Here is a 13,141-nt window from a genome sequence, read left to right as displayed (position 1 = left end):
ACTTAAAGTAGAAGTTTTTGGTTGTTTGTTTTTTATACAAAACAGCTTTGATTCTGGACTTTAAAACGCAACTGGAATTTTTCAGTCTTTCCATAGAAGTCTGTAGAGAAAAACTCAGCAAAAAAATAATATACGTTTTTTAAATGCACAGTGGGTAGGAGTTTCATGAAATGACATTCACTTTGCTGGGACAGTTGAATGCAGCAGATTTTGTGCACAAAAAAACTTAGTGAAAAAAAAATAATTGTATTTACGTTTTATGGGAACATGGCCTTACAGTTCAATATAAGTGAAAGGGGTTTTAAGAAATGTCTTTCACACACAGAGTCTGTACAGGTTACAAAATTGTGGATTTTAGAGTTGTTAAAGTTAATGCAATTTATTTGACTAATAGCAAGTGGACAGGCGACTTGTGGTCAGGAAAGTGCTGTTATTTTTCAACTTTTCACTAATAGCAACTTTCCTATATGTTTTAGTACAGTAAATGTACAGTTTTATCACTCACCAAGTTCATGTGGTAGTTCATGGCAGAATACAGCAACGGTGGTACTGAGGCCGCTAGAGAAACTGCCAGAAAAGGCAGCACCTAAAAGAGCCAAACACAAGACCTGTTAACAGGATGTCTAAACATTTCCATTTCTGCATATACTCAGGGAGACTTTACACATTACGATTACTAATAGATTTGAGCTGACAATGACTGTAGATCAGAGTTTTATATTACAGATTATCAGGTGTTCACATGAAAAAAGAAATTTACAAAGAAAAATTGTTCCATCCATGTTCAAAAATGACGACCTCATCAGCTGAGATATGTACTTAGTGCCAGTAATGTATGATAGAATTGAAAATAATTAGATCCTACATAAAAATTGTTACTTTGAGATTCAACCTAACAGATGTCTAGGTGGAGCGCACTACACTCACTATACTAATATATTGCTATATGAATGGTCAACATAAATGTGTAGACATTCTGTTTATACAGTCAGGAAATGTAACCATAAGCAATTTTAAATGGACTCTGTCACCCCCAAAATGCAAATTAAACTAGCTGTACAGTGATATAAGGGACTTAGCCCCTATAAAAATCATACTAGGAGTGTAAAGGGCATTTACATTGCAAGATAATCATGAATGACTGTTAAATAAGCTTGTTTCACTATTATCTTTCACCTGATGAAGAAGCAAAACTCAATGATTGTTCTTGGGAGTGCATCATCCTGTGTAAACAGCAACTGCCCCACTGAGAACCCTGGCAGCCTGTACTCACTGAGCGACCTAGTATAGATCGCTCAGCGCACATCAATTACTTTGGTCTGCCTGTGTAAACAGGCATTGAAACAAAAGCTAATATAGCTAAAAGTTGTGGGCTCCCTGCTTCACCATTATATTCATCTCTATAAACTTAGAACACAGATGTGGCTGAAGTTGGAACAAACCCTCGATCTCCAGGCACAGCTCCCCAATTTCAGGATAGTCCCAACTGGGTATGGGACTATATGGAGGAATGGGGAGGGGACATGGCTGACAAATTTATCATAATTTAGGATGCAAATTGCATAAACTACAACAGAATTGTACATGTTGAGAGCTATGCCTTTTAAGAGGCATGTGCAACCGCAAGACCAGTAGCATAGCTAACGGGGGTGCAAAGGGTGCGTTGGCCCCGGGCCCCGCAATCTGAGGGGGCCCACCTGGGGGTATGCTAATGTAACTGTATCCGGCGTGCGCAGCACTCCGGATACAGTTAGTCTCCCTGTTCTGCCCAGAGTGCATGTCCCTGCACTGCCCAGCAGCCGCTATGGGGCACTTGAGCAGGAGTGGGCACTTATTGTTATAGGGGAACTCAGGTTATCGTGACTGTCAAAGGGGCACTATTACTTTCTAGGGGGCACAATGTGGGCTCTGTTTTCTAGGACACTTGTACACGCCATTACTATATTCTAGAGGGTTGTATTACCATCTAGAGGGCACACAGCAGGTGCAGTAATATGGACATACAGCAACAGAGGCTCAGTATTGGGGTATCAGCAGGAAGAGGTGTTTGTGCAGGTTGGGAATAGATGGGGACGGGGCCTGAAATGTAAGGAGTCAAATGTGTCTTTGTTGTGATCTCTGCAGACCTGAGACTCTGAGCCCTGGCTGGAGAAGTTGTCATGTCGGTCTGGGCCAGATGGAAAAGACGGGAAAAGTGAACAATTTAATCAGAAAGAACGTCAGCTGTAAGGTACTATATATAAAACTGTGCTGTGATCTCTTATATGTTCTACAGGACTGGCATCTATTAATACATGTCACCATATGACGGTAATATCAGTGCTGGTCTTTGTATAGAGATTATTTTCCGTAACAGCGCTGTCATCTGCTGAGGTTCTCCTACATCCACTATCTGGGTGCGCCACTATAGTTGTAATCAGGGTTACCTGGTTAGGAGCCCACTCAGAAGTTTTGCCTCCCCCCCCCCCCCCCCGAACCAAAACCCTAGCTACGCCTCTGCTCTCAACCGTCCCGGTTTCCGCGGGACTGTCCCGCTTTGAGGGCTCAGTCCCGCGTCCCGTCATGGCTCAGCTGTTCTCCTGGCTGTGTAGGGTAGTGGGGCGGGTTGCAGTGGTGGAGCAGCGGGCACAGGTAGTAGCCGACAGCTACAGCTAAGACGTGTGCCCTCTGGTAAATAAAATCAATATTCACTCCTCTCCACGCCCATGGGAGTGGAAAAGAGTGAATATTCATTCTCCTTAATAGTGCACACAGTCAGGCGCAGCCGCCAGCTTCCTGCTGCAGCTCCACAATCCAGTATGCCAGCTATTAGAGAGAATGGGTGTGGAGAAGAGTGAATATTCATTCTCTTTAGTAGCGGGCACAGAGGATCGCTGAGCTGCAGCAGGAGCTGCGGCCGTGCTGACAGTGCGCGCTATTAAGGAGAATGACGATTCACTCTTCTCCACGTCCATAGTCCCGGTGTGGAGAGGAGTGAATATCCCCACAGCTCACCTTGGCATCTGAGGGCGCATGGCAGTGACGTCATGTGCTGCTCAGATGCTGAGATCAGCTACTGACAGACAGGACGCAGCGCTGGAGCAGAGGGGAGGAAGGAAGGTGAGTAGAAGTGTTAATTTTTTTCATGTGTGCAGTGATAGGGGGCCATGCATGCCAGGATTGGGCCTGAAGGGGCCATGCATGCCAGGATTGGGCCTGAGGGGGCCATGCATGCCAGGATTGGGCCTGAGGGGGCCATGCATGCCAGGATTGGGCCTGAGGGGGCCATGCATGCCAGGATTGGGTCTGAGGGGGCCATGCATGCCAGGATATGTCCCTCTTTCTCTTCTTCAAAAGTTGGGAGGTATGTTAAAGGGAATCTGTCAGCAGAATGAACCCTCCTAAGCCATCTATATGGGCACATAGTTCATAGGAAGCTGAATAAAATGATAACTTGATATCTGCAATCCGATGTCTTATTCCAGAGAAATCCACGTTTTCTTTAATGTAAATGAGCTGATAAGATCTATGGACCAGACACTGATCTGCATAAGAATCTGCCTCCAGAGATCATTATAAATAATATGGGGAGTTACTAGTGTGATATATAATGGCTGACAGTCTGCTTTCATAATCACACACAACTCAGTAAGATCAGTACTAACACAGCACAGCACCGCAGGGCCAACACAGCACAGCACCGCAGGGCCAACACAGCACAGCACCGCAGGGCCAACACAGCACAGCACCGCAGGGCCAACACAGCACAGCACCGCAGGGCCAACACAGCACAGCACCGCAGGGCCAACACAGCACAGCACCGCAGGGCCAACACAGCACAGCACCGCAGGGCCAACACAGCACAGCACCGCAGGGCCAACACAGCACAGCACCGCAGGGCCAACACAGCACAGCACCGCAGGGCCAACACAGCACAGTCCAGCAGGGCCAACACAGCACAGCCCAGCAGGGCCAACACAGCACAGCCCAGCAGGGCCAACACAGCACAGCCCAGCAGGGCCAACACAGCACAGCACCGCAGGGCCAACACAGCACAGCACCGCAGGGCCAACACAGCACAGCACTGCAGGGTCAACACAGCCCAGCAGGGCCAACACAGCACAGCAGAGCCAACATACAAGTGCTTCTCACTAAATTAGAATATCATCAAAAAGTTAAATTAATTTCAGTTCTTCAATACAATATACATAGAGCCATTACAAACAGAGCGATCTATTTCATCTGTTTATTTCTGTTAATGTTGATGATTATGGCTTACAGCCAATGAAAACACAAAAGTCATTATCTCAGTAAATTAGAATAATTTACAAACAACACCTGCAAAGGCTTCCTACGCATTTAAAAAGGTCCCTTAGTCAATTTCAGTAGGCTCCACAATCATGGGGAAGACTGCTGACTTGACAGATGTCCAGAAGGCAGTCATTGACACACTCCACAAGGAGGATAAGCCACAAAAGGTCATTGCTAAAGAAGCTGGTTGTTCACAGAGTGCTGTATCCAAGAATAGTAATGGAAAGTTGAGTGTAAGGAAAAAGTGTGGTAGAAAAAGGTGCACAAGGGACCGGGATATCCGCAGCCTTGAAAGGATTGTTAAGAAAAGGCCATTCAGACATTTGGGGGAGATTCACAAGGAGTGGACTGCTGCTGGAGTCATTGCTTTAAGAGCCACCACACACAGACGTATCCAGGACATGGGCTACGAGTGTCGCATTCCTTCTGTCAATAGACAACACCAGAAGCGTCGTACCTGGGCCGTTGCTCAGTGGTCCAAGGTGTTGTTTTCAGATGAAAGTAAATTTTCCATTTCATTTGGAAATCAAGGTCCCAGAGTCTGGAGGAAGAGTGGAGAGGAACACAATCCAAGCTGCTTGAGGTCTAGTGTGAAGTTTCCACAATCAGTGATGGTTTGGGGAGCCATGTCATCTGCAGGTGTAGGTCCACTGTGTTTTATCAAGACCAAAGTCCGCGCAGCCATCTACCAGGAAATTTTAAAGCACTTCATGCTTCCCTCTGCCGACAAGCTTTTTGGAGATGGAAATTTCATTCTCCAGCAGGACTTGGGACCTGTCCACAAAAGTACCAATACCTGGTTTAAAAACAACAGTATCACTGTGCTTGATTGGCCAGCAAACTCGCCTGACCTTAACCCCATAGAGAATCTATGGGGTATTGTCAAGAGGAAGATGAGAGACACCAGACCCAACAATGCAGACGAGCTGAAGGCAGCTATGCCACGCTGCATTGATGCAGTAATTGATGCAAAAGGAGCCCGACCAAGTATTGAGTGCATTTACTGAACATACATTTCAGTAGGCCAATATTTCGGATTTTAAAATCATTTTTAAAGCTGTTATAAAGTATTCTAATTTACTGAGATAATTACTTTTGTGTTTTCATTGGCTGTAAGCCATAATCATCAACATTAACAGAAATAAACACTTGAAATAGATCACTCTGTTTGTAACGACTCTATATAATATATGAGTTTCACTTTTTGTATTGAAGAACTGAAATAAATGTACTTTTTGATGATATTCTAATTTAGTGAGAAGCACTTGTAGCACAGAAGAGCCAAGACAGCACTGCAGAGATAACACAGTACAGGAGTGAACTTTGTTTCACAATGAACATATTCAGTGCTGGCAGCTGTGCTTGACTATAATCAAGGTAGTACAGCAGAGTTTAAATCGTGTCTCATTGCAAACACATTTGCAATTATGTCAGCTCTGCTGTACTGCCCCTCCCCTCACATGGGCTGCTTGTGAGATGAAAGCTGAAACACTTCTGTTGTACTAACACATTTGCACTGCAGTTGTCCGGCTCTGCCCCCGTGACTGGTTTGAGTCATGGGGGCAGAGCCATTTTTTTCACTGCTCAGTGCATAGAGAGTGGGGCTGTAACCGCGCCCCCGGCACTGACTGACAGTTGGCCCTAATGCTGAGCAAGCTGTCAGTTAGTGCCAGAAGTACGGTTACAGCAGTGCTCTCTATACACTCATCCCCATGAGTCCATGGGTGAATGAACCCACGCTGGCGCCACCCCGTGACTGACACTGGAATGCTGCCTGAGGGGAATAAAGTTAGATCCCCGCTGCCAGTAGGAATTAAGTGCCGGCGCTAGGCAGGTTCAGAACGCCATTTACCTGCACATTAACCTCATATCTGCAGGTTAAAAGAGTTTAATGTGACATGTTCCCTTTAATAAATTTATGGCAGTTGCGCATGCCTCTTAATGAATTTCTTGCGGTGGCTCATGCTTCTTAATTATTTTCATGTATCTTACTCCAGGGCACACTTTAGCAAGACTGGAGGACAAAACATCCATCTAGAGCAGGGATGTCAAACTTAAAACACACAGAGGGCCAAAATGAAAAACTTGGACAAAGTCACGGGCCAACCGGTATACAGTATAATGGGCCTCACATAGTCCTCCATACAGAATAATGGGCCTCACATAGTCCTCCATACAGAATAATGGGCCTCACATAGTCCTCCATACAGAATAACGGTCCCACATATTCCTCCATACAAAATAATGGCCCCTCATAGGTGTGGCAGTTCTGGTGTCGGGGGCCAAATATAACCACCCTGCGGGCCAGATTTGGGCCACGGGCTGGAGATTGACATGCGTGATCTAGATGAATCCGGCCCATTTTGTTTAATACTGAAATCTATTGCACAATGTCTGGTTACACTGAAGAATAGTCATTGGAATGTCATTTGTGGCACCCTGCTGTTCACAGGTACCACAGGACCCAGGGTGCATGGACGGACTTCTCCACAAGAGGCCTTCATTACATACAAACACCTCCACCCTTCCATCTCATACCACCAGAGGGAGCCCGTTAGGGATATATATATGGAGGGAGGAGCCAGGCAGTTCAGTTTAGAGTCAGACAGAGTCAGAGAGTCAGAGAGCGTGCTGACGCTGAGAGCAGAGAAGACGCAGCACGTCTGCTGCCGTATTGAGGGCCCCGAGTGTGGCCGATGGAGAGGAGACAGGAGTTGAGGGGGCAGAGGAGCATCATAGGCTCACCCCGAATATACAAACCGGACACCGGGTCCGTGCCTACAGGGTCCTTTATACCCAGTAGGGACCACCGGCATTCCAGGAGGACTACAAGTCCCTGGCAGACCTGAAGCTAAACCCTTAACAGGATTAGGAACCACGACGGCCCCAACGTTACCAGGGATAGTGGTTGCCAGCAGAAGGTCCTACTACCGAGCGACAGGTGAAGGAACAGCACGACACATAAGCTAGGCCCAGTTGCAGGCTGGCCAGGAGCATACAGAGAGGCAGACACGGACCAGGAGGCCTTCTACCCGCTCACTGGGGAGAAGTCCTGAAGTGCACCCGTCCTACTGAGTGCCGTGGACCGTACCTGACATCCGCACCAGTAAAGGTATTGAAGCGAATCCCCTGTCTCTGTAAGTTACTCCTGCGGCGCCATTCCGCCTGTACTACAGGTCCCAGCATCACCACCCACCATCAAACTCTACCCTGCCCTGAGGCCCGCTCCACCTGCGGGGAGCCGTTCCATCCCAGCTGCCTTATCAACTGCCTCAGAGGTCTGCAGCAGCGCTGGTACAAATTACCAGAAACCACAGGTGGCATCACAATCGAACTATAAACCCCATATAAACTTTCCCCCCTTTTAGTTGATCGCCCTGGGCCACGGACCGGGCCAGCCACTATGACATATCTCTTTCCCCCAGCATCTATGGGCCCGGACTCCGAGTACCCCATTGCCCTGGGGGCGCGACACATTTATATATAGACATCAAAGTGAAACAAACAAGACATGGTGCCTTACCTATTGCCAAGCCATCTGTAAAGTTATGTATTCCATCTCCAAGAAGGATCATCCATACAATCTCTGCGATGCCTCCACCAGATGCGCTGTGTGAATGTCCATGATGGGAATGTGTCATCTCACCACTGGGCTCTGGTACTGCAGCCTCCTCCTTGTGGCGCTCTTCACAGCCATCTGCTGGTATGTTTTCCTCACAAAACTCTGGGCCTGCAAAATACGACAAATATTAACCTATCATTTACCTTACACATCCTGTAATGTAACACTTTCTTCCTTTCCTGTACAAATTGCTTGTGATGACCACATCTCAAAAAAGGACATAATAGTTGGGACAGTTGACATCAGAAACTTCCCAATTATATCAGGCCAACTTCACCCCTCTTTTAACGCGTATTACAGCCGATCTTCAAAAATATGGGAGAGCTAAGTTGTCCTGGTTTGGTAGAATAAATGTCATCAAAATGGATATTCTCCCCAGACTGTTGTACCTGTTCCAGGCAGTCCCGGTGATACTCACAGGAAAAATTTTTAAGCATCTAGATACAATCTGTAGTAAGTTCATATGGGGATTGAAGAGACCTTGACTTGCTCGCTCACTGCTTGGCAAACCCAAATCGGAGGGCGGTACGGGGATGCCGAACTTGAGAAACTACCATCAGGCATAGTGATATGGGCCTTGGACTGGTTCCATGATCAGGGAGGAAAACAATGGGTCTCGATAGAGAGGTCTCTTTCACCACTGGCATTGACTTCATTACTTTGGATTCCCAAGACACAATGTAATTTGACCAAATCCCTACTGTTTCTGACACAGGATTTACTTAAAATATGGGACTCTTATTTTGACACAGAGTTTCTCAAATAGTCCGGGTCCCATGACCCCAATGTTTGACAATCCCAAGTTTGCCCCGTGTGTTGGCGTGGGGTCGTTTTTGGTGTGGTCCAACACACCTAAACTCCGAATGATGCACGTCTCTAGGACTTTAGAAAGACAGCAATCACTGGCGGAACTGAGGGAGGAATTTCCAGAACTCCATATATCATGGTTTGCGTATCTGCAGGTACGTTCCTTCGTGTCATCCCACCAGCTGGCTTCAATACATGAAACAGATCTGACGCCATTGGAATCATTGATGAGGCAAGAGACGAGCCTTGCACACAGTTTTCTCCTGAGCAATGGAAAAGAGCTTTTTTCTGTGCACACAGGCTTCCCCTGGCTTGTAGGGCTCAGGAAACGAACTTCAAACTTTTAACTAGGTGGTACAGATGTCCAGCACACCTTCATAAGATATACCCACTGGTATCTGACCTCTGCTGAAGATGCGAGGCATCTGAGGGTCCACCAATTAAAAGACTTTGGAATAAGGTCTTTGAAATATACTCAAAGGATTCAGGTGACATCATTCAAAGTAACCCACAACTGGGCCTACTGTCAATGATTAAAGGCTCCTTTAGGAACATCAAGATAGGACTCCTAAAGCATTGCATAACGGCCACTCATACGATCATTCCTAGGAAGTGGCGTTCTAAGACAGCCCCCAATATCGGGCATTGGATGGTTGAAATGGATTTCTTAACTAGGATGGAGAAGCTATCCACCGTTACAAAACATGGCAGAAATGGATTATGTTTCGCGAATCGCCTGAATTCCTAACACTCTCGGAGACAAATTAGTGGAGTAAGGTAGAACAGAGAGGAGGTTAACACAAGCGGGAGAGACTCAACTCTCCTCATACTTCACCCCTCAGTCCCCCCCCTCCCCCTTTTTTTTTTCTTTTCCTCTTCCGCCCTCTTAACCTGACCCCCCCCCCCCTATCTCTTCCTATCCCCTTTTTCCTTGTTTTCTATTATCTACTCCATTTTTTTTTTCTTTTCATTTTATTTTGTTTCTCGGATGTTTATGATAAGGAATATAATACTCAAGACCGCATTATGGCAACGTTCTGGACAATCAATGTTTTTTTAATGAATTTGACTCATGAAGGCGGTTATGTTTTACTTGATTGTCTTACTGTTCTATTTGACTGTTTTGCTATCTTTGCTTTTCCTTGTCCCTGTGTGGACACTTGCTACTTTTTGAATGTTATATATGAAAACATCTAATAAAAAACTGTAAGAGAAAAATGACATATAGTTGTGAACTCCACATAAGATATAGGGAAGCTGGAGAGGGTTCAGAGAGGGACAATTATACTTGGTTAGCTTGGAAAAAAAAAAGGTACATTAGTGTTGACATAATTTGCAAGTGTAAATTTGTGTGATCAATACAAAGAACTTGCATATAATTTACTAATGTCAAGAACTGTACAACCGTGGCCATGTGTGCTGCACTCTCCGTTAAAACCTATGAGAGTTACAAATCTGGCTCTGGGAAGTGAGACCTCCAGCTAGCAGAGATTTATGGCATCCTTTGGATAGAGTATGTGTCAAAGATGGCAATATTGTAAGAAAAGATAAGTCCCTGTTCACATGTAGAGTTAAGGCTACTTTTTATCCACATGTTTTCTGCAAGAGTCTGCACCAAAATATGCAATAGCAAACCTCTCTGTTTAGTGCATTTTTGCTAAGTTTTCCTCTTTATTTGATGTAGAAAAGCTTTGATTTGTGCAACTGTGTTTTTTTGTTGTTTTTTACACACTTTTTTTCAGGTTCCTATTAGAAGACTATAGAGAAAAAAAAACGCACAGTTCAAAGGCATCTTTAAATGCACAACACGTATGAGTTTACATGAAAGCACATCAACTTTGCTTGTAATGTTAAACACAGCAGATTTTCTGTACAAAAATGCAGCATTTATGCTGAGTGTCAACATGGCCTGCAGCTCTTCAAAAAATACATATTTTTAAAAGTATGACAACACTCATCGGTAATCATTTACATAGGAATCTCCCATAATGCCAGTGCTATAACAACAGTCGACCCAGAGTGCAACCACGATCGGGCCCGTGCTGGAGGGAAGCCCGCCGATGTCAGCAGCTATTTCAGCTGGATGTGCGTCCGAGGAAGTACATTAAGCTGAAATGTATTGCGGCTCAGAGGCCTGCCGGGTAACTGCACTGCAATACACTCTGCCAGTCAATCAGAGGCCGGCAGCTGACGTTGGCTTACAAGTCACTGGTGGCGCATGGCAGTGACGTTATGCACTGCCTGTCACTTGCACGCTGAACTCAGCTGCCGGCCTTTGCGCCAGCTATAGAAGAGGACGCCGCACATTGTGGGGGCAGGGGAAGCTGAGTAGAATAGTTTATTTTTTTTTCCATTTGTTGGAGAAGAGCCGGAGAACAGGGACATTACTGGAAGAAGCCAGGATGGGGGACATATATTACTGGAAGAGGCCCATTATACCAGGATGGAGGACATATATTACTAGAAGGGGCCCAGGATGAAGGTCATTATTACGGGAAGGGGTCAGGTGGAAGACATTATTACAGGTAAAGGGCACAGGGTGGGGGACCCTGTTACATGGGAAGGGGAGGCGAACACGTATGTCTTCACAGGATCTGGAACGCTACAAGAGACCATGCATCAGACTAATATGCAGGTTGGGGACCAGGTCCAAATTTTGCACGGGGCCCATCGGACTCTAGATATGCCACTGAGTGGACCCTAACCATACTAGAAATACTATGAGTACAATTAGGTTACTCACCAATAGGATGTCTAAGTTCCCAAAGGACAGGAGTGCAGCCTTCTTCTTGGACTTGGGGTTTAACTTGATGACTTTTCTATGGGTGAATATTATGTTAATATATTACATAAATCAATTTAAAGAGAATCTGTCACCAGGTCTATATTGTTTGATCTGTGAGCAGCATAAAGTAGAGGTAGATGCCCTGAATACAGCATTAGGTCACCTATTTCGGCTTTTATGTAGGTTATGAAGAAATTGATGGCACTCACCAGAGGCCTGGGATCTTTTCTATTCACAATATTCCATAAAAGCATGCAAAGGAGAGAAGAAGACAGCCGACGGGGGCATCTCAGGCAATTTTCTGAAGCTTTCTCTAGCCATTTATTGGGTTACTTGCTGTAGTTTTGCTAAAAACACAGATTTATCAGCTTCAGCTCTGCTAGTCCTCTCAATGATGATCACACGATGTATACTCCTCTGTATTTATGAGCTCCAGCTTGCCCTGTCCCTGCTAATGCTAGTCAAAAATACGGAGGAGGACTAACTGGAGCTCTCCTTATCTCTGGACCCCTACCTTCTTCACTGCTGATTGACAGCTTCCTACATACACTGTGCATAAGCAGAAAGCTGTCATTGAAAGGGCTCATTAATATCCAGAACTGCACAAGTTAATCTTAGAGAGGACTAGCAGAGCTGAAGCAGATAAAACAGTGCAGCAAGGAGCCCAGAAAGGGACCCAACATTAGTTGCAGTGTTGCTGTGCCTGATTTATGCTGCCCTCAGATTGGGTATCAAAAACCTTGTGATAGATTCCCTTTAAAAATAAATTGTAATGACTAGTCACCTTCTTACTTTTCCTGCTCTGTCTCATTAAACCCATCAGATTTTCCACAAGGAAAAATATATAGATACCACCAAGTACGCACAATCCTTTAAAAACTGGGTCTAAAGAGTGGGATCCACTGTGATTTCTATCTTCTGATGGATCTTCTTGTGCCTGCAACAACCATATTTAATTGTAATCAGTGCAAAAAAGCCTGGTTTTGAATAGTTTTGTAAATGCAAAATATAACAAGCAAATAAATACATGAATGTTTTACAAGGAGCTTAAAAGGGGATATCCAAGATTTTGGTGTTTGATTCCCATGGAGCTAAGAACTGACCGGCAGGTAGTTGCTAAGTACCTGTCTGTTCTGCCCAGCGACAATCTCTTCCAACTCAGTAACGTCACGCAGACAGAGAAGCTTCTCCTCTTCCGCTCTGTCGACGGGACGTCACTGCCGATGTCTTTTTGATTGACAGCCAGCTCCCCACTGCCTAATTGCGGGGAGCCGGCTGTCAAACAGCATGATGTTGGCAGTGACGCTCATTTGACACAGCAGACAGGAAGGGAAAGAACTGCTCTGTTGACATGAGGTCAAAGGAATCAGGAGAATTGCTGCCTGAGCCAGGAGAGATCGTTACAAGGCAGGACAGACTGGTAGTTATCAACTACCTGCTGGTAAATTCTTAATGCCATAACAAAAAAAAAGTCCCAGGTAACCTCTAAGTGAAAAGTGGTGTATAAAGGGGTTGATTGATTAAAGAAAACAAATTCAATTAATTACTTGTAAACAGAGGGATGTTCCTAATTCTGGACCCTCATGTCCCTTTATTACACAGATTGCTTACGGATTCAAATGGCCAATCTATAAAGC

The 13,141-nt window shown here is 45.3% G+C and overlaps 1 protein-coding gene across 2 annotated transcripts in view; it reads right to left on the bottom strand.

Moving 5' to 3' along the window:
• SLC39A5 (solute carrier family 39 member 5) overlaps positions 1-13,141 on the bottom strand; it is an 83,454-nt gene that overhangs the window by 23,812 nt on the left and 46,501 nt on the right. For both annotated transcript variants that reach the window (XM_073663741.1, XM_073663742.1), the window contains exons 7-10: positions 12,289-12,441; positions 11,463-11,538; positions 7,814-8,020; positions 506-586 (exon numbers count right to left, since the gene is read on the bottom strand). In XM_073663741.1, coding sequence (XP_073519842.1) covers positions 506-586; positions 7,814-8,020; positions 11,463-11,538; positions 12,289-12,441 — 517 coding nt within the window. The remainder of the gene's footprint in view (positions 1-505; positions 587-7,813; positions 8,021-11,462; positions 11,539-12,288; positions 12,442-13,141) is intronic.

The sequence above is a fragment of the Phyllobates terribilis genome, unplaced genomic scaffold (genome assembly GCF_046119375.1).
Source record: "Phyllobates terribilis strain yellow unplaced genomic scaffold, ASM4611937v1 Scaffold_2__4_contigs__length_985480577, whole genome shotgun sequence".
Lineage (NCBI taxonomy): Eukaryota > Metazoa > Chordata > Amphibia > Anura > Dendrobatidae > Phyllobates > Phyllobates terribilis.
This window is presented reverse-complemented; position numbering and strand designations above follow the sequence as displayed.